Source organism: Bidens hawaiensis, unplaced genomic scaffold, assembly GCF_021521415.1.
Source record: "Bidens hawaiensis isolate Kalapana, Puna unplaced genomic scaffold, B.hawaiensis_p1.1 tig00035036_1, whole genome shotgun sequence".
NCBI classification, from domain to species: domain Eukaryota; kingdom Viridiplantae; phylum Streptophyta; class Magnoliopsida; order Asterales; family Asteraceae; genus Bidens; species Bidens hawaiensis.
This window is the reverse complement of record NW_027496082.1, coordinates 145,810-168,978: the sequence shown is the minus strand read 5'-3', so window position 1 is coordinate 168,978 and position 23,169 is coordinate 145,810. Positions and strand designations below refer to the sequence as shown.

Here is a 23,169-nt window from a genome sequence, read left to right as displayed (position 1 = left end):
ATTCACATAAGGCATACACTTATCTCTTAGGATAAGCGTATTAACAAACATATCGAGTATGCACACAGCCCCGAAAACATAACACATAGTTGGGGCTAGAAACTCACCTGAACACGGTTACGTTCACCGTTAATCGTAATCCCTTTCTTCAGTTGTGCACGGCTGACTGTATAACAAGTATACGTATCAATTAACTATCACTACTCATATCATCTTTCTAGTCTTAACTACTACCCACAACGAACGGGGGTCCGGGGGCAGCGCCCCTGGCAGCGGGGTCTAGGGGAGGCAGCCCCTAGCAGGGTCCAAGAGACAGAGCCCCTGGCTGGGGTCGAGCTGCCAGGTCAGCTTGGAAAAATTTTATTTACATTAACTGTCTTAACACATTTTCCATTAGGTTTTTAATTTATTTTCTAAGCGAACTTAACTTTAGGCGAAGTTAAACCTTAAGCGAACTTAGCTTTAGGCGAAGTTATCAGTTAGGCGAACTTGGCCTTAGGCGAAGTTATCAGTTAGGCGAACTTGGCCGTAGGCGAAGTTATCAATTAGGCGAACTTGGCCTTAGGCGAAGTTATCAATTAGGCGAACTTGGCCTTAGGCGAAGTTATCAATTAGGCGAACTTGTTCAGGTCAGCTACGGGTTTGGTTTTTATCAAGCATTTTGGCGATTTTAATACCCTTGTTATGGTTCGACATCACCCCCTACGTTCCCTAACCATTTTCGTTCGTATATATATCCCGTATATACTATAAAGCTTGGACCTTTAAGGTAAAAGCGTTCAATACTACGTAAACTTTAAAGGTCAAGAACATACCTTTTATACGTTCGGTGTGGTCGCGGTTTGCTTGGTTATCTCGTATATTGAAGATCTAATAATGGTCGGCTTGATTCTTGGTCTCGGATATCTCTCTCTCGGCCGAATATGGTGTAGTGTATGTGTGTGTTTTTGAGTGTGTAGAGATTATGATGGAAATGAAATGAGGGTTTAGGGTTTTAGGTTAGTTTAGGGGATATTTATATCCCTTAAAGCCCATGGACCTAAGGCCCATTCTCATTTAACCCATCTTAATTAATCTAAGTCCATGATCCGTTCTTTACTCGACATTAATTAATTAATAACGCGAAATCACTAAACGTAACTTTCTTTATTTAACATTATAAATTTTAGGATGTTACATATAAATAACTTGAACTCATCTTTTTCCACATAAAATCCATTTTCATCGATACCAACCATCATACCTCAGAAAAATTCACTCCAAACCCAAACAAATCTCTCAAAACTATCTACGATTAATTTCACTTTTCAGACTCCAATTTCATTTAATAAGGATGGCAATGAAAGGTAAATTCCATTTTTCTGATCATATGTGTGTGTGTTCGTATAGCTAGGGTTTAGGCCGATAAAAAATTGATTGCAGATGTCTAATGTTTAATGCTTTTTCTACACATTCATACAGATACAAATGCTAAAGCACCGGATTATAGTGAACGAAGAAGCAAACAATACCATGATAGACCAACAGGTAATTACTCTATATGTTTCTTTTATAACCTTTTCAAGTAGTGTAATTATCATACTATAACCATCAAAACTGGTTATAGTGTAATTACATAGAGTAATTAGTTGTTTTTTTTTGTGTGCAACTTGTCAGTTTATGGATTTTGTAATATTTTCTCAACTGTAGTGTAATTATTTTTATGACTAGAGTAATTTTCATAGTTTTGGTATATAGTGTATTTAGTATGCATAAGTAGAGTAATTATTAACATGTGTTCTAAGTAGTTGTTTTTTGTGTGCAACTTGTCTGTTTATGGCTGTAGTGTAACTATTTTCATGACTAGAGTAATTGTTATAGTTGTAGTAGTTGTTTTGTATATAATGTATTTAGTATGCATAAGTAGAGTAATTATTAACATGCGTTCTAAGTAGTGGTTTTTGTGTGCAACTTGTCTGTTTATGGCTTTTGTAATATGTTCTTAGGATGTAGTGTAGTTGTAGAAGTTGTTTTGTATATAGTGTATTTAGTGTGTATAAGTAGAGTAATTATTAACATGTTTTTAACTAGCTGTTTGTAATGTTAATTAAATAGTGAAAATGAGGAAGAGTGAAATCATATATGTGAAAGTGGCTTGTAGATATTCCAATGATGAATCATCACCTATCGTTTTAGGTGATGATGGAGAAGAAGCCACCGATGCAAATATTAGAGTATCAAAAAAGGTTACTAATAAAGATAAGGAGGTTAAGAAAGATGTAATGACGAAGAAACAGAAACAAAAGAAAGATATTTTGAAGAAGTATGTGGGGATGAAGGATGTGAGGAAGACGCAAAATAAGGATATGGTAAAGAAGGATGTGAAGAAGAAGATATTCCATGTAAAATTGTTCTAGATGTATGCTTTTATTACTCTAGTAATGAAATTGCATGTGATTGTTGACTTATAAAATTTTGTTTGATTAATTACGAAATTGCCATCGCCCAATTATTTGATTTGTACGTTTAGTACGGTTTTTAATTTGTATTTGATCCATCTCCTATACACACACACACACACACATATTAGTCTTTTTAAACAAAAATGTAATAAAACGTATTAATCGTGTTAAACGTATTAACTAATATTTTTATCATGGTGTTTCGTTAAAGATTCTAAAATATAAATTTTATTATAATTAACTATTTAAATGTTTATTATTATAGTATATCGCAACTCATATTTATTTAAAAATTATTTACAAATTCGGTTATAAGATAAGCAAACGATTCTTATAATTAAATGATGACTAATAATATTATTTCCGCAATAACAAATAATCCGTAGAGATCAATCGTTAACATAATAATCACAAACATAACTCAAATCATATCGAAATCCTAAATTCATTATACATGTTATATCGTTTATAATTCAACTCATAATATTATTATATTTAATTAGGAATCATTGACGGTAAATCCCGAATGGTTCATCATTCTCACATCTGCACTTGTGTTTTGTTCCGCTAATCAGGTGAGTATCACACTCCTCTATTTTTAACTCGTTTTTACTTTCTTGGGGACATATGCGTTCTACTTATTTTATTATTATTTAATACTCAACTTGCAACTGTTAGTCATGTTTTTTTAACAATTTATGTCTAACGTGTTATATGCTTATATGCTTTATTTGAATACATTTCGGAGACGTCCATCATAATTTCATAATAGTATGATCATACGACTGTCGTAGTAGCCATCGTCCAGTTCAACTGGCATCGTGCTTACCGACAATTTATTTAGCAATCGTCCATATCTGGCATCGTGCTTACCGACAACTTATTTACTTGCTTATTCGGTTAAGTTGTTTATCTCAGTTGATACAATTTGCACATATTTCTATACTTATTATATAAACTCATATGATGTTTTACTCAACCTAGTGTTGACAAAATTATTATATTTTTAACGCATATGTAGGTTATCGTATGTTATAATTATCAATATTGGTTTGAAGAAACTTAGGGTTGCATTCGAGAGAAGAAGATACAAGAATTAAATTTTGGATTTTGTTTTACTAGCTTTATTTCTAAATTATGTACTTTGTTTACTTTGATGTATTTGATTATATAATTAAATTTAATTGATATTTTCATCTTAAATATTGCATGATAGTACATTGGGTTGCGATGACGCGAATTTATCTGGAATCATTTGACGGTATTAATGTTGTAAAAGCAGGATTACAAGGCCGAGTACTCTCCGAGTACTCGCTACAAGGTATGTCACCGATACGAGTTTCTGTAAATCCGCCTAGTTACTAAGAATCGGTCAAATTTGGTCAACCTCAAACAGAACCACATCTTATCGGTGAACTTGGACCGACTTTGACTCAAAAAAATAAAACAAAATTCGTATTTCAATAATATTAATGAACAAATATCATTTTTTTTAATTAATGATATGTAATTTTTAGATTATTTTATTATTTAAAAATATATTACTTTTATTTATATTGATATTCACCTATTTTATTATAAATATTAGTAAACTTATTATATTTGACATATACATAATATCCAAAAATTAATTTTCTTTATGTTTATCATGTCTGAGTACTCTCCGAGTCCTCCCCGAGTACTCCGAGTACATCCAACTCCCTAGTCGGCCGCCTAGGGTCCGCCTAGCGACTTTTGCAACCTTGGACGGTATCAGCGAAAAACCCTGTATTTTACGGCAGCGAACTGACACGAATTTAAAAATGTAAAACAAATTAAAAGAAAATAAGAAGTTTGGCCAAACTTCTTAATTATTATATATAATAATTATAGTATTTATTAAAACGATATTTTAACTAAACGGGTCACTTAAAATTCCACCTTATTATTTTCGAATTAAAATGGGTCGACGAATTAAAAAAAACTGGTCCATGTCGATGTGGGTTAGTGCCCTAAGGGAATGTGGCAGGTTTTGGATCAAAACAGATTTCGGATTACCACATATTTCTTTACGAGACAGGTTTCGGCACGAAACGAGTTTCGGATTGGAACGAGTCCTTTTCAAGTTTTGGCCCGGATGCGGTTTCGAGCCGACACGAGTTTTCGCATGTAACGGGTTGTGTTTCGATTTTCAGGTTTTTTTATCGAGGATGACGGAAGAAACATTTTAGTTCTTTTAATTTTCTTGTTTTTTTATTTATATTTTAATTTATGATTTTTTTGAATATTTTTAGGGGTTTTTTATCTCAACCCGTTTTGACCCGAACCCGTTCTGACCCGGACAAGTTCTGACCCAAAACAAAATTAAACAATCCATTTTTTAATTAACATATTCTGCCCGTACCCGTTTCAGCCCATGTACCTTTCGACCCGACCCTACCCATTTGCCACCCAGCCCTAGATGTGACAAAGTTCTTTGAAGATCATCCCGGTGGCAGTGGCGTTTTGTTGTTTTCTACATGCACGTAACTCATTTTGTGTTTACATTTGAAATATTGCAAGTTTAAGAACACAAAATATAAATGGCAATTAATAATTATGAGAAAATGATTATATTATATATTCAACCCGTACAATATACTTGATTCTAACAGAGTTCTAAAAATATATACATGCACAATGCTAAGGGCCTGTTTGGTTGGCAGGAATCCAAAAGATTTTGATGGAATTGGAATTTAAATTCCAATCCTTGGCATGTTTGGTATGTTAATAGTCGGAATTGGAATTTGTTTAAAATCCCACCAAATCCTTTATATGTGGGAATTCAAAATCCATCGATAAATGGAAGGAAAGTTTAAAAATCCTTGGAATGTCAGGTAAGTTACCAAATAACCCTTCCCCAATCATAAAAAAAGTTCGTCTCTTTCATCCAATCTCAATTCTCATCTTCACCAGAAATCTGATCCAATTGAACAGCCATTAACGCCGACACCAACCTTTCCTCTGACTCTCCACCTCCACCACCACAAACTCCTACGTATCGTTGGGTCCACCATTACAAGCGGCCAATCGATTTTGTGAAGTTCTTCGTGAATCTCGTCGGAGGATTTTGTGGCTCTTGAATACCTCCACGGCGTTGGATTGTGTACCTCCACGGCGTCGGATTTTGACTTGTGTTTCAGTTCCGGCGTCGCACCGATACTTGATAAAATTCCGGCAACGAGAAGCAAGAAACGTCGAAGCCGTTGTTGTAGTTGTTCCGGTGGTTAACTGGTTATGCTAATCGGTATATGCATACAGAGGAGGAAATGGTGATTCAGTTCGTGCAGATCTATATGAGGGACAATTTGATTTTGGATTATTATTTATATTTTTTAATTTTAAAGGGTGAATTTGTCTTTTTAATGTAAATTAAATTCCAATTCCATAGATTAACGTAACTACCAAACACATCACGGGTTTTTAATGGATTCTTCCAATTCCAATTCCAATTCAAAATCCAATTCCAATTCTAATTCCAATTCTGACAAATTCCACGAACCAAACACCCCCTAAGTGTTCTAAACATTTACCTTTAAAATATTGCAAGTTAATAACACAAAGTATCATTGACAATTAATAATTATAAGAAAATGAGTATATTATAGTTTTAAATATATACATCTACAATGCACAAGTGCTCTATACATTTATTGATATTTATCATTACATGTGCTAAACAACTATTTAGTAAAATATATTCGCTGAACTTCCTAAGCATACGGACAGAAAGAATAATACAGAAGTATGTATAGAACATTCTATAGGATGTTTCCTCTCGTAGGTCGTGCACAACACTAAAAATCACCTCAAATGGAGAAAAGTCAAAATCTTTAATACTAAAATATAAGTATTGTTCTTGATTTGTTAATTTATTTTAGTACATGATCTCAACTAATCTTTATTGTGTCAAATCTCTAAGATTTTATATATACCGTAAATAACACAAGAGAATATGAATCCAATATCTCGAAAACAAAGTATTGTTATTCATGACCCTAATAATAAGACACAGGAACTTCAGCTTACAAACGTAGATTCATCACAATATCATATCATATAACATTACACACTACATTAATTAAAACTAAAAATAGCTCACTTCACTTAATTATTTCACATGCATGCATGCACACACAAGTACCCTAAATTAATCTTCACTTCATGCATGTCCCCCCTCCTTTTGCTCCTTTACCTCCTCTTGTTGCTTATGTCCCTCCTCCTTTTGCTCCTTTACCTCCTCCTTTTGCTCCATCCGCGGCGGACAGCCACTGCATCCGCCAGGGCCGCCCACTCCCGGCTGACCACCACCACCAACACCCGGACCGCCGCCCATTCCAGGGCCACCACCACCCCATCCAGGGCCACCACCCCATCCGCCTCCAGGGCCACTACCACCACCCCAACCAGGGACGAGGCCACCCAACCCACCACCACCAAGCCACCCAGGACTGCCACCACCACCCCATCCACCTCCACTAGTTCCACCACCACCCGGACCACCAAATCCAACCTGCAGCACCACCAGGACCAACTCCACCAAATCCACCACCTTCACCACCTCCACCTCCCGGACCGCCACCATATCCACCACCTGCACCCCTACCCCTATTCCCTAACCAACCTGCCCTACCGCCCCCCCATCCTCCTCCAAAACCAGCAACACCTATTTGCTCTGGCTTTGAACCTCCACCACTTTCTAAAAAACATTAAAAAAAACATTAGTTTAATCCAATTTATCGAAATATTTCTATTTACGGACAATGTTGTAAAAGTCAGTCTAGGCATACAAGTATTCCCTGTCTAGACTGAGTACTCGTAACTGACCGACCTGTAGTGACTTTTGACTTTTGAAACCATAAATTAAGTTAAAACAAAATAAAACCAAAAACATACTTTTAGGCGGATCTAGGGTTTCTTTTTTCTGAACATCAGAAGAAACAACAGCAGCAGCTGCAAACAAAATAGCCAAGAAGACAAAAACACCTTTGGAAATTACCGCCATTTCAATCCAAGTGTGGATTTGTTTTCATTCTTGTGCATTCTGCCCATGCTTTTATACCGATTTGGCGTGCAAGAAAGCCAAAACCGCATTGAAGAAGCCATTAATGGAAGGTTCAGAAACAGTGGTGAGTACATGAATTAGGGTTTTGACTTTTGACGGAGTGGTCTATGTTGGCACAGGTGGCACACATGCAAGCTATGTCAACACATGGATATCATGCCACGTACTGTGTTTGTAGATTATGATGATGGTTTTGTGTATATATACGTGATGAGTTTGCATATATAGCCATTTATGAGTACCTGCAACGTTTCTTAATGATGCAAGCACGGTTATGAACTTAGGGTTGTATTGAGGCGGTAGTTTTAATGTTTTCACCTAATATCGGTTTTTATCTAGTATATACGTACTGGTTTGAAGTCCGTAGAATGGCATGTGTATAGTGTATTTGTTAATATTTCGAATGAACTGGATACTACTGTTAAAGTGTAAAGTTGTATTATAAGTTTCATAATATATATATTGTGTTATTCTTATAGCTTTCAAATGATAAAGCTTGTACATAATTTGGTTAAAATATTATTAGAAAAATATTATTATTGTGATTCTTTTGATGTGAGTTATCAAACGAAGTAAATCATCTTTAATAGTGTAATGAGGATTAATAAGATATCGATGCTTAAGATAGTATGTTTGAAATGAAAAATGAATTGCAAGAAAGTAGGCGGGAAGTCGTGTCCACGTACGTATGAGTAAACTGGAATATATGTCACAACAATATATAAGTTTTTTTAATGGCTAACACACCCTCTATAATCCTACTTCAAATTACGAGAGTCGAAACCCATTAGAGACACATTTAACACACATAGATACCAATAAGCTATAATTAGCCATTTGACCATAACCATATATAAGTAGGAGTGTATATTCTTTGGATATTTAATTAGCCATCTTAGGACTCCTAACACCCAAGCACCGACATATATATATATATCCCTTGTTTCAAATACATCGACCATTAATCGGTCTCACTATGCGTTAATCATTTTAGGTGTTAATGACTGAGGTTTGATGATACGTCCACTTGGAGGTGTTGATAGGATTTATAGAGTAGGATACTAAAAAGACCCAAATACCCCCAAAAGGTCACCTGCGGGTGGGAGATGACTCATTTATAAGTCACCCGCGGGACATATTAATCACCCGCATAACTCAAGATAGAGGAACATCAACAACAACATTTAGAGACTATACGCGGGAGAATCCAGGCGCCCCCAGAAGTGATTCGTAGGGTACTGTTCTCACCCGCAATGATGACCAGATGGTGGCGTTAGAAGAACAGTTGTAATTAACTAGCCTCCTTCTAGAAGATGTACAAGAATATTTTCTTGGGAAGCACGAGACGCAACGGCCAATGATAAGAGGACAGCTGGTGAGGTTGTTATAACCATGCACATGGCCGAAATAGCTAATCCTATCATATGAAGACACGTATCCAGGTTGTTATAACCATGCACATGGCCGAAATAGCTCGTCCAATCACATGCGGACACGTGTCCAGGTTGTTACGAAAGCATCTTCTAGAAATAGACAGCTGGACCAGTCGCATTCCCCTACCCTTCGGCTATAAATACTTTCACCATCTCCATGAGGTATTCATTCACACTTCAGTTATATTCTCAATACTTTGTACTTTCTTCTTAATCGGAACAAGTACTTATTCTCACGCCGGAGGGTGGTTATGGGAAGACCCCCTATTGTCCTTCCTTAACGAGCTCACGGTGTTGGTTTTGCAGACTTCCGTCATTAAACTTGAGAGATTAGGCTTGTATTGTTGTTTGATAACTGTTTGACCCGTACCATGTGGTTTCACCGGATCTAGACCCTTAGGGGGGCAGCTCCGTGTTTCTTCATTGGCGTCATCCGTACTTTTGCTAGAATTGTAAGAAGTTTTTGTTGTTTCGAAGGATATGAGTCAATCTTTCCAAGGGCCGACGGGAACTCCAGCGACAGTTAGGCGTACTAATGATGTCGAAGCACCTGGGGGTCCAACTCCGGGTGACTTAGGACATGTTACAGTGGAGACTCGCCGAGCTCGCACGGAATTTGTAACACCCCGGCTTTAAGCGGAATACGCCCGGGTGTAACGTACAGATCACTCATAGCTCGTAACACTATTAAAGCGGTAATAATTATATCATTTCATTTCATAACGTAACAAGTACACAATTATTCATAATTAAAAAAAAAAGAAACACTTCATCAAAAAATAATAAGTTCTTTATTCAAATATCCTAAGGTATACTAATGATCTTCATTCTTAGCATGCCATCGATTCAACCTGTAGCACGTTGAAAATATTATATTTGTCAACAATTAAGTTGGTGAGTTTTCATAAGTTTTTGAGTATACATATATATGAAAGACACGAGTCAACATTCGTAATGTAATAAATATTCAAGCATAAAGTAATGAAATCAATTAATGTCGTCCTCCCGTTCCTTTAGCCGAGGCCATAGTAATAGGGTAAATGAGAACAACCTTACGAACAACCGAAGTCAAAAACGTTAGACGGCGTAGGTACGTCCCGTCGGACCCTCGCACTATGTGTATGCATTTGCGTAACTTCCACCATAAGAATAGTAAACACGTTGCAAACAAGTTCACGTATAATCATAAACAATATGCAAGAATAATATTAACATGTACGCTAATTGTGAATCGGTTTATAAATAAACACATAACTAACGAGATAAAACTTGTGACATGCTATATCCCAAAAATAATAAAAGCGTTAAAATGGGTTATGAAGAACTCACTTGAAATAGGGAAATACGGTAACGAGGAGATGATAACAATATAAGAAACTAGATGGTTCCGAGAGAAGTCCCGATAATTTGTCCTAGTTATAAGATATAAACAACATAAATATCTTAAGCGACAAGAACGAACTAAGTATGAATATAAAACAAAAATAGGTTTATAATATATTTGAGAATCGTTAAAGTGTTCACATGTATAAGACAATTTTATTAGTTTAAATATTCTTAAAGGTATTGTTATTATAATAATTATTATTATTATAATAAGAAAAGATTTATAATATTATCCGAAAACGTTTTAATGAGAGTTTCTTTTAAGAGTTTCAAAGGTGTTCGGGTTGTTTAACAAGTGTAAACAATATTAGTTTTAATATAGTAAAGTATTTAATAATTAAAAAGTTTAAATCAATTAATACAAAAAAAACCCAACAAAAATCGGGCCTCGGAGAATCGAACCCGCGCCCCAGGCCGGTTTAAATCCTTTACAGACGTGCACCAGCCAACTGGGCTGGTGACTAATCTAGTTTGAACACAAGAAAATATGTATATTATAGTTCTGTTTTCCCCAAATTCTATTTTAAACCCTAATTCAAACAATTTCAATTAATCATTGTGTACCCTCTGTCAATCAAAATTGACAGAGGGCTTTTGCTCCCATATGAAAACCGATTCATATGCATGTAACAATTACCTTGTTCGTGTACGAATTGAACGCGAACGGCGTGTTAAGGTTTGCGGCCAAAAGACGAAATCAAACGAGGTCAAGAACTGTTTATTGGCTGCAATTGTCTTAGGGATTTGCTTCGGGATTGTGAGGAGGTGGTTTATGCATGTTTAATTGCATTTTGGACTTGTATTTATAGGCTAACAAGATCAAGAACAGCCGTGTTTCAAGAGTTAATGAAATTGATACGATTCGATACAAATTAGCTGTTAATTACGCAACATACTAAAATGGGAAGGAGCGTGTATGATAATAATCATCCTAATTAATCCAAAACCCGTGATTTATGAGTCAAACGCAATCAAAATCTGGAAGGGGGGGGGTGCGATTGGCGACGGGAAGAAGGAGAGTGGGAGAGAGATTTTTTGTTAAATTGCTATAAGGTCCCTCAAGATTGGTTTGGTAATCAATTGTGGTGAGTAGTATGCACTTAATAGATACTTTAAACGATTATAAATATTTTAATACGAGTCACGCGTAAATAAAGATAAAATCGAATAACATAATTAATAACTCAACGCTTCATTAAATGCGACGATCCGATTACAAACGGGTGATAAAACGAGTACAAATACTAAATCGATTTTGACGAATGTCACAGTATTCCCAACTTTTAAGAAATTTCGTCTCGAAATTAGGAATGAACATCCGTAGCAAAAAGATGCGGATACTTAGACTTCATTTGGTCTTCACGTTCCCAAGTAACCTCCGCACCGCGCTTAGATTCCCAACGAACCTTTACCAAAGGGATTCGGCTACGCTTGGTTTCCTTATCCATTCGATCTACTATTTTCACCGGTCTCTCAACAAAGTGCATTGTCTTATTGATACTTACCTCGTCGAGAGGGATATGAAGGTTCTCGTCAGCTAGAACCTTTCGAAGGTTCGAAACATAAAACACAGGATGGACGCCTTGAAGCTTTTGAGGGAGCTCGAGGCGATAAGCAACATCTCCAATTCGTTCAAGGATTTTCAATAGCCTAACAAAACGGGGGGCTAGTTTACCCTTCATACTGAAACGGACTACTCCTTTCCAAGGTGAAACCTTGAGGAGGACAAGGGCGCCGACTTCGAATTCCAAGGGTCGTCGTCGCTTATCAGCGTAAGACTTTTGGCGACTTCTAGCAGTAAGTAGATTATTACGAATTTGAGCTATTTTGTCGGTGGTATCTTGTACCATTTCGGGTCCAGTGAGCTGAGTCTCACCGATCTCATTCCAACAAATAGGAGAACGACATTTACGGCCGTAGAGCGCTTGGAACGGAGCCATTTTGATGCTCGAATGATAACTATTATTGTATGAAAACTCAATCAACGGAAGATGAGTATCCCAATTACCACCAAAATCAAGCACACAGGTTCTTAGCATGTCCTCAAGGGTTTGAATGGTTCTTTCAGATTGACCATCCGTTTGAGGATGATAAGCGGTGCTAAGATCCAGACGGGTTCCCAAAGCGGTTTGAAGCGAATTCCAAAAATGAGACACGAAACGACCATCACGGTCAGATATAATACTCAAAGGTATACCATGGCGACAAACAATCTCGTTGACATAGATTTGAACGAGCTGCTCGATCAAATGCTTTTCCCGAATGGGAATGAAATGAGCTGATTTGGTTAATCGATTGACAATTACCCAAATGCTATCATGTTGCCTCTTGGTGGTTGGAAGTTTTGTGACGAAGTCCATCGTAATGTTCTCCCAATTCCAGACTGGAATAAAAGGTTGCACGAGCAAACCAGCAGGTTTTTGATGCTCGGCTTTTACCTTAGCACATGTTAAACATTTTCCGACATAGATAGCAATATCTTTCTTCATGTCGGGCCACCAGAAAGTAGTTCGAAGGTCGAAATACATTTTATCCGCACCGGGGTGGATAGAATATCGTGACTTGTGAGCTTCGTCCATTATAAACGTGCGAAGATTTTCACGATTTGGGACCCAAAGGCAGTTGAGAAAATAGAGCAAACCATCACGCTTCGTTTCGAGTTAGAGTTCAGCACCACACGACATCTCTTTGTAAATATTTCCCTCGGTGACGGAGATGTGTTGGGCCTCAAAGATACGTAGTTGAAGATCGGTTTGGATAACAACGCACATAAGAAGAATGCTTTTGACATGGGTTTTGCGACTAAGGGCATCAGCTACTAAGTTTGCTTTACCGGGATGGTAACGTATTTCACAATCGTAGTTACTAAGAAGTTCGGCCCATCGTCGTTGCCTCATGTTTAAATCTTTTTGGTCTAAAATATGTTGCAGGCTCTTGTGGTCGGTGAATACCACACATTTCGTCCCATACAAATATTGTCTCCAAATTTTTAAAGCGAATACAACAACACCGAGCTCAAGGTCGTGTGTCGTATAATTCTTTTCATGAACCTTCAGTTGTCGTGACGCATAGGCGATGACCTTGCCTCGTTGCATGAGAACGCAACCGAGACCTTGATTCGAGGCATCACAATAGACAACAAAATCCTTGTTTCCTTCAGGAAGGGCTAGGATAGGAGCGTCGCAAAGCATACGCTTCAAGGTTTGAAAAGCTTCATCTTGCTTAGCCCCCCACTCATATGGTTTACCCTTATGAGTTAAGGCGGTGAGGGGTAAAGTGATCTTGGAAAAGTTTAAAATGAAACGACGGTAATAATTAGCGAGGCCAAGAAAGGATCGAACTTCCGTAGGTGAAGTCGGGGTCTTCCAATTTTTAACAGCTTCGATTTTGACGGGATCAACATGAATGCCTTTTTCGTTAACGATATGGCCAAGGAATTGAACTTCGTTTAACAAACTCACATTTGGAACACTTGGCAAAAAGTTGTTCTTTCTTCAACAACAAGAGGATACCATGCAAATGTTTTTCGTGCTCAACTTTAGATTTCGAGTAAATGAGAATGTCGTCAATAAACACGATCACGAACTTATCGAGATAAGGCTTGCATATGCGGTTCATGAGGTCCATAAACACCGCAGGTGCTTTGGTCAAGCCGAAAGTCATAACCATAAATTCGTAATGGCCGTAACGAGTTCAAAAAGCGGTTTCGGGTATATAATCCTCATGAACGCGCAATTGGTGATAACCCGAACGAAGATCGATTTTTGAAAAGCAAGATGCGCCTTGGAGTTGATCGAAAAGGCCGTCAATTCTAGGCAAAGGGTATCGGTTCTTAATCGTGAGTTTATTGAGTTCACGATAATCGATACACATCCGAAAGGAACCATCCTTCTTTTTACGAAAAGAACAGGTGGGCCCAAGGTGATGAACTTGGGCGGATGAAACCTTTGCTAGAGAGTTCTTGGAGTTGACTCGCTAGCTCTTGCATTTCCGAAGGTGCGAGACGATAAGGAGCTTTGGCGACGGGATTCGCACTAGGCACAAGGTCAATACAGAACTCCACTTCGCGAGTAGGAGGTAAACCAGAAACATCTTCAGGGAAAACTTCTGGAAAATCGCGAACTACCGGAATGTATTTTATTGTCTTCTTTTCTTGTTTCTTTTCCAAGACGTTGGCAAGGAAAGCCACATACTTTTTACGTAAGTATTTTTGGGCTTGAGTACACGACATAAGCTTGAGCCCCTTGGAAGGATTTTCGCCGAAAATACGCAAAATCCGATCATCGTCTAGTGGAATTTGAATATACTTCTCAAAGCACACGACTTCGGCACGATGTTGAGCTAACAGTCCATGCCTACTATGATATCAAAACTTCCGAGTTGCATAGGAATGAGGTCGATAGAAAAATCATAGTCTTTGAGATTTAGAGTACAACCACGAATAACCGAGTCAATGAAGATAGTTTTACCATTCGCGACTTCAACAGTAAAGGACCTTTCTAGTTTAGAACGAGACGACGAAAGCATAGGCTCAAAATCAGAAGACACAAAACTCATATCGGCACCGGTATCGAATAAAATGGATGCATAAACGTTATTAACCAAGAACGTACCGTTCACCACATCATTGTTATGCTGAGCTTGATTTGAATTGATCACGAATGCCCTCCCACGAGCATTGGGGACGATGGGTATATCTTGAGAAGTCTAGGCTTATTTGGCTTGAACCGGTTGAACAACTTGGTTTGCCGTAAGTTGCGGAATTGGTTGAAAGGCCTGAACTTGATAGGCTTGAGCAGGGTACATAGGCGGAGCGGCCATTTGGACTTGATATGCGAGTCGGGGACATGCATTGCGGAAATGACTAGGATATCCACAATTGAAAAACGATCGAGGGGTGGGGTAGGCTTGAGAAATGGGTTGAGCTTGAGTTAAAACACGGTTTTGGTTGAAAGCGTGAGGAGTGCGGGGTGGTTTGGTGAGGGTTGGTTGGGTATGCATGAGTTCGAAACATGCGCTTAGAAGGTGTCCGCAACGGTCTCAATGGGTGCATTGTCGGCAAGGGATGCCGACTTGGTGGTGTCGTTGGAAAATTTGGCAAAATGGGTGTGGTCCGTTGTAGGGTTTCTTTGGGGGTGGAGCTTGAAGGTTTTGGGTTTGGATTTGTTGGTATTGAGGTTAAGGTGGGTTTTGTTGGGTTAAGGCATAGTTTTGCTTCCGTTTCTTGGAATGGTTGTTGCTGTTGTTGTTGCGGTTTGGTTTGGGTGTGGCTTCAGTCGTGACCTCTTTGGAAGGTTCGGCCTCAGTTTTCTCAACAATCTTCTTGCTGCCTTTGAGGGTTCCTGCCTTAACGTGGTTGTCAGACAAGGATGCAGCAAGGACAACCGCCTCGCGAAGAGTTTTGGGGGCACTTCTTTGGACTGAGTCTTGGATTTGCCTTGGCAAACCCCGAACATACATGATAATCCCATGAGAAAGAAGGCTGACAAGATGTGGCACCAAGACACTGAGCTAGTTGAAGCGAGCAGTGTAAGTAGCGTTATCACCACCCTCTTGCTTAAGATTCCAAAATTCCACCTCAAAGTTCATGAGTTCATTGGGTGGACAGAACTCTTCGGTCATGATTCCCTTAAGTTCCTCCCATGGCAAGGCCATGGCTACATCAGCACCACGAGTGGATTTTTCTTGCACCCACAAAGTTAAGGCTCTTTTCTTGAAGACACTTGAAGCAAAGTGTGTCTTCTTGTCCTCAGGACATTCGATATGGAGGAAAGAACTCTCCATACTTTGGTACCATTCCAGAAGGGCAGTGGCACCTTCAGAGCCATCAAACTTAAGAGGATTTGTATCGGTGAAGGTCTTGTATCGACAAGGTTGGAGTTTCGAACCCGAAGTGGCTGAGTTCGAATTGGAAGCAACGGTTTGGTGCATTTGAGCCACCATTTCCGGGAGCACAGCAGCCAGTTGCTTAGTGATCTGGGCTATCATCTTGCGGCTGGAGTTTCTTGCGGGATGACGAGGGAAACGAGAAGACATGCTGAAAAGAGAGTACTACGCGCGTGAGTTATCGAGTGATGGTTTCGAGAGGTGGAATACTTAAACCAAAATAAGAAAGAAAAAAATAAAATAAAATTTGATAATACTAAAATCACATGAAAATTATATTGAAATCATAACTTGTATGTAATTTAAGGGCAGGAGTGCAACCATTCTCTATTCACAAAGGAAAATGGCCACGTTTGACAACTTAAAGTTATGGTTCATATGACGTTTGGTGTGGTATGATTTGGCCTAATAAGTTCCAACACCCTTTTCGAACCCTCCAGGTAAACAACCGGGTCCTGCGTCTGATTAGGATTTATACGCATCGCTTATCCTTAGGTTTAAAAACCTTGGTGTCAAGGGTTCGAAAAACAAGTGTGTCACCCTTCCAGTTACTACATACCCGTCACGTAGAACCAACTTTAAGAGGATTTAAAATTGTTTTTTTAATAAATAAATAGATAAAAAAATAAACTAAATTGTTTGGGCATAAGCCTTGGAGTTTGTGTGTGAATAGGTGTACATGTGACGCTATAAAACGTAATAAATACGAGCGTATGAATGAACTTTTAATAAAAGTGCGGGCACATAGCACATAGGGTATACATGCAATTCGGGGCCCTAAAATAAACTATAACTATACTAGGCCGATACGTCTAACAACCTATCTTATAGTTACGGCTCTTATACCAACCTGTAACACCCGGCTTTAAGCGGAATACAACCGGGTGTAACGTACAGATCACTTATAGCTCGTAACACTATTAAAGCGGTAATAATTATATCATTTCATTTCATAATGTAACAAGTACACATGATTCATAATTAAAAAAAAAAAAAAGAAACACTTCATCAAAACAAATAATAAGTTTCTTTATTCAACTATCCTAAGGTATACTAATGATCTTCATCCTTAGCATGCCATTGATTCAACCTGTAGCACGTTGAATTTGTCAACAATTAAGTTGATGAGTTTTCATAAGTTTTTGAGTATACATATATATGAAAGACACGATTCAACATTCGTAATGTAATAAATATTCAAGCGTAAAGTAAATGAAATCAATTAATGTCGTCCTCCCGTTCCTTTAGCCGAGGCCATAGTAATAGGGGAAATGAGAACCACCTTACGAACAACCGAAGTCGTAACGTTAGACGGCGTAGGTACGTCCAGTCGGATCCTCCCACTATGTGTATGCGTTTGCGTAACTTCCACCATAAGAATAGTAAACACGTTGCAAGCAAGTTCACGTATAATCATAAACAATATGCAAGAATAATATTAACATGTACGCTAATTGTGAATCGGTTTATAAATAAATACATAACTAACGAGATAAAACTTGTGACATGCTACATCCCAAAAATAATAAAAGCGTTAAAATGGGTTATGAAGAACTCACTTGAAATAGGGAAATACGGTAACGAGGAGATGATAACAATATAAGAAACTAGATGGTTCCGCGAGAAGTCCTGATAATTTGTCCTAGTTATAAGGTATAAACAACATAAATATCTAAAGCGACAAGAACGAACTAAGTATGAATATAAAACAAAAATAGGTTTATAATATATTTGGGAATCGTTAAAGTTTTCACATGTATAAGACAACTTTATTAGTTTAAATATTCTTAAAGGTCACCATTATTATTATTATTATTATTATTATTATTATTGTTATTATTATAATAATAATTATTATTATTATAATAAGAAAAGATTTATAATATTATCTGAAAACGTTTTAACGAGAGTTTCTTTTAAGAGTTTCAACGGTGTTCGGGTTGTTAAACAAGTGTAAACAATATTAGTTTTAATATAGTAAAGTATTTAATAATTAAAAAGTTTAAATCAATTAATACAAAAAAACCCAATAAAAACCGGGCCTAGGGGAATCGAACCCGCGCCCCAGGCCGGTTTAAAGCCTTTACAGACGTGCACCAGCCAACTGGGCTGGTGACTAATCTGGTTAGAACACAAGAAAGAAAATATGTATATTATAGTTCTCTTTTCCCCAAATTCTATTATAAACCCTAATTCAAACAATTTCAATTAATCATTGTGTATCGTATTTAATAATTAAAAAGTTTAAATCAATTAATACAAAAAAAAACCCAACAAAACCTGGCCTGGAGGAATCGAACCCGCGTCCCAGGCCGGTTTAAAGCCTTTACAGACGTGCACCAGCCAACTGGGCTGGTGACTAATCTGGTTAGTAGGACTGTTCAAAGGTTAAGACCCGACCCTTTTACCTAATACCCTACCCGGACCCTTTACCCTTTTAGGAAGAAACGTGGACCCTAGACCCTACCTTCTAAACAATAAAAGGGTCGCGTATAAAGAAGGGTTTCAAGGGTTCCAACCCTTTACCCTTTATGACATTAATCACATCTCTTTTTTTTGCATTTATTAGTTGCATATCTCATATATGCCTTTAATATATGAATCCTAGAACAATTATACTTTCATTTAATAATATAGTAAAGTCTAACTTCGAAAGTTTATCAACCATTTTAATTGATGCAAACAATATTCACATTCACAAATTACATGTAGAATACAATTTAGTGATTTCTATATATATGTTTCCATTCAGTAGTATGACCCTTTAATTTTATTTTTCTTAGTAGTTGGGAAATTTCTGATTAATCATATATGAAATACAAACTCATAAATTTCAAATTAATCGTAAATCTGATGTATATCTATCTAGTAAACGGGTCAAGGGTTTGAAAAAGGGTCGGACCCTTGAAACCCTTTTATCCTTTAAGGTGAAATTTAAATACCCTTTACCCTACCCATATTATTTATTCGGGTCTAATTAAGGGTCTTGTGAATCGGGTAACTGGGTTTCAAGGGTCTGACCCTTATCTTGCTCACCCCTACTGGTTAGAACACAAGAAATAAAATATGTATGTTATAGTTTTGTTTTCCCAAATTCTATTATAAACCCTAATTCAAACAATTTCAATTAATCATTGTGCACCCTCTGTCAATCAAAATTTACTAAGGGCTTTTACTCCCATATGAAAACTGATCCCTATGCATGTAACAATTACCTTGTTCGTGTACGAATTGAACGCGAACGACGGGTTAGGGTTTGCGGCCAAGAGACGAAATCAAACGAGGCCAAGAACTGTTTATTGGCTGCAATTGTCTTAGGGATTTGATTTGGGATTGTGAGGAGGTGGTGTATGCACGTTTAATTGCATTTTGGACTTGTATTTATCGGCTAACAAGATCAAGAACGGCCGCGTTTCAAGAGTTAATGAAATTGATACGATTCGATACAAATTAGCTGTTAATTACGCAACATACTAAAATGGGAAGGAGCGTGTATGATAATAATCATCCTAATTAATCCAAAACCCGTGATTTATGGGTCAAATGCAATCAAAATCTGGAAAGGGGGGTGCGATTGGCGACGGGAAGAAGGAAAGTGGGAGAGAAATTTTTTGTTAAATTGCTATAAGGTCCCTCAAGATTGGTTTGGTAATCAATTGTGGTGAGTAGTATGCAAATAATAGATACTTTAAATGATTATAAATATTTTAATACAAGTCACGCGTAAATAAAGATAAAATGGAATAACATTATTAATAACTCAACGTTTCATTAAATGCGACGATCCGATTACAAAAAAGTGATAAAACGAGTACAAAAACTAAATCGATTTTGACGAATGTCACAGAATTGGGTCTGGAAGACGGATCCGATAATTCCGAGCTGGCGAGATCTCACGGTCGTAACTCTATATCTGAAAGAATTCAATCTCCCGAGGACCGGTTACGCATTCAGCAAGAGAATGCCCTAGCTTAATATGAGCGCATGATTCGTGAAGAGCGAATCTGTGCCCGCACTTTGGCCTATGATGAGACTCCCAGGAGATCTTCATCTCCTCCTCCAACAGTTCGGAGGAGCCAGATGCGTGACAGCCTCCAGACTGAGAGATTCTCGAAATAGGTTTTCTAAGGAACAAGCTAGACGACAGGATCGTAATAGAGGACGTCCAATGGTGCAAGAGTCTTCCCGCAGAATTGAGTACGGCGAAAGTTATGATCCGACATACCGTCGAGGCGATGCCAGCTACTTCAGTGGTGACAACCAAGATCATAGACGATAGGTAACTAGTCGCCCGCGTGCGATAGTTCGCCATACCGAGTACTATAACAATGCGGAAGAAGACTTCACAAAACCATACCGTCCCACAACATTTGCTGAGAAATCGAAGTTCATTCCGCGCATTGCCACTGCTCAGTTCCCTGTTAATGTGAAGATTCCTACTACCTTTGGGAAGAATAACGGAATGTCATATCTAAGTGATCATTTGTTAAACTTTGTGGCTGTAGAAGGAGTTGGTGGTTAGACTCTCCCCTTTTGGTGCCACATGTTCACGTTAACATTAACAGGGGTTGCGCGAGAATGGTTTGAAAAATTGCCGGATGGGTAAATCAAGAGTTGGGATGATCTAGTGGCTAAATTCTCTCAACACTTCAGTCAACAAAAGAAGCACACTCGTGATTCTTCTGAAATCCTAGACGTGGTTAGGAGAGACAATGAGTCTATTGAAGACTTCATTTCCCGATTTAACGATGAAAAATTGAACATCGGGGGAATAGGTGAGGACATGTTAAGGGGAGCCTTGCGCAAGAATGTGCAGAGAAATGCTCTAATTCGTTGCTTAACCGACAAGGATGGAATACCAAAAGCTTTGGACGAGACAATGACTGCCGTAAAATTGTTTGCAAGCTCTGAAAAAACCTTAGCATCGGAAAGTCCTAAACAAATGCCAAAGGTAGAATTTCAAAATCCGCTGACGAACAAACAAGCCAAAGGATCAATCTGGTCAAGACTCCAGCCTTCAGCGGACACATCGAAGCAATTTGATGCAAGTTCAGTGATTGGTAATAAAATATAGCGAGTGCTTCAACGCAGAATTCTAACAATTGGACTCCGCTAACAAAGACTCTCTCGTAAATTTTGACCACTGAGAATGTGAATTTCAAAAAGCCTCAGCCTATCATGATGAGAACATTCCTCAATCCCAAAAAGGATTGTATGTTCTATGACGATATTGGTCTTAACACAGCTGAGTGTGTAACTTTGAGGAACGAGATCGAAGCAGCCATCAAGTCGGGAAAGTTAGAACACTTGGTCAAAAAATGTGAGACAAGGATCTAACAAAGCCCCCGCACAGGATAATAAAGGCCTGCCTAAAAAGCAGGTAAGGGATTTGAATGTTCACATGATTCAAGGAGGGCAGATATGTGGTAACAAAAGACAAGAAATTGATGAGGGAGAATGGAAGAGTGAACCCGTAATTTTCCCGCGGGTTAAAGGAGGTCCATGCAACAAGAATCTGCTGATAAGCATTACTCTGATAGGTCATTACCGTTCACAATATGTTTTCTTTGATACTAGAAGCACGTCAAATATTAGGTATGAACAGTGTTTTGAACAACTGGACGGGGAAGACAAGGTGAGGCTCAAGCCAATTCATGCGGCTGTGTCTGGCTTTGGGGGCGAGGTGATGCACCCGCGTGGGGTGATTTCCTTCCCCGTTACACATAGTGATGGAGTCCACTCACGAACTGAGGATGTTGAATTCCTGGTCCTACTAGCTAAATCAAAACATGATATCATTCTGTGACGCGAAGCAATAGGAGATTTTAATGCTCATCCATCCACAGCCCATGGTACGGTAGGAGTTCCAACTCGCCCCGAGTGGCAATCATTTACATAAACAGGCATTGCTTCATGGCAGAAAGTTCAAAACCAAGCAAGGTACCAAAGCAGGCGGAAAGAACCGAATCAGAGAAGTGTGTGTTTAACAAGAAATTTCCAGATCAGACGATCACAATTGGAAATGATATCTCGAAGATAGTCAGGACGTTCGCAGACATGACGGGTGTCCCGCGGAGGATTGCGGAACACAAACTGCGGGTAAATCCGACATTCACACCGATTGTCCAGAAGAAGCGTTAGATGGGTCCTGAGCAAACCAAGGCCATGAATGAACAAGTCCAATATCTGTTAAATGCTGGAATCATCCGCGAAATCCAGTACCAAACGTGGGTTGCAATTCCTGCCATCGTTCCAAAAAACAACGGGACATGGCGGATGTGTATCGATTTCAAAGATCTAAACAAAGCATGCCCGAAGGACTGTTATCCATTTCCTAAAATTGATTTAAAATTTGATGCGGTAGCCCCGTTCCAGTTCAAGTGCTTCCTGGATGCTTACAAAGGCTATCACCAGATCCTCATGGCAGCAAGTGATGAGGATAAAACAACATTCCGCACTGATCAGGGCACATCTTGTTACAAAATGATGCCCTTTGGATTAAAAAACGAGGGCGCTACGTATCAGCGTTTAATGGATGAAGCCTTCAAAGATCAAATTGGGCGAAATTTGGAAGTTTACATGGATGATTTGGTCATAAAAAGCATTGAGGAGGATCGGATGTTACGAGACATAGAGGAAACATTTGATACTCTGAGGAAGATCAACATGAAACTCAATCCAAGCAAGTGTTCATTTGGGATGGAGGAAGGAAAATTTTTGGGCGTAGTTGTTACAAGTGCGGGTTTTAAGGCAAACCCAGACAAGGTCCAGGAAGTCGTCCGCATGCCTTCACTTTCTTCCCTCAAAGAGGTGCAAACACTTAATGGTAGGCTCGTTGCTTTGAATATATTTTTAGCCAATTACGCAGCTAAGTCTTTTCTCTTTGTGTCAAATATGAGGAATTGTTTAAAGAAAGCACATTTCAAATGGACCGCGAAAG

The 23,169-nt window shown here is 38.3% G+C and overlaps 2 protein-coding genes across 2 annotated transcripts; both read right to left on the bottom strand.

The window, feature by feature from the left end:
- Window positions 1-6,922: 6,922 nt before the first annotated feature.
- On the bottom strand, window positions 6,923-7,731 carry LOC143586890 (uncharacterized). The gene is made up of 2 exons (XM_077068338.1): window positions 7,356-7,731; window positions 6,923-7,158 (listed from the first exon to the last, which is right to left on the bottom strand). The coding sequence occupies exons 1-2, from the start codon at window positions 7,462-7,464 to the stop codon at window positions 6,938-6,940; spliced, it is 330 nt and encodes a 109-aa protein (XP_076924453.1). The 5' UTR covers window positions 7,465-7,731; the 3' UTR covers window positions 6,923-6,937.
- Window positions 7,732-10,400: 2,669 nt separating this feature from the next.
- On the bottom strand, window positions 10,401-12,283 carry LOC143586879 (uncharacterized). Its single transcript, XM_077068331.1, has 2 exons — window positions 11,849-12,283; window positions 10,401-10,418 (listed from the first exon to the last, which is right to left on the bottom strand). Exons 1-2 carry the CDS (start codon window positions 12,281-12,283, stop codon window positions 10,401-10,403), a joined length of 453 nt encoding a protein of 150 aa, XP_076924446.1.
- Window positions 12,284-23,169: the final 10,886 nt, after the last annotated feature.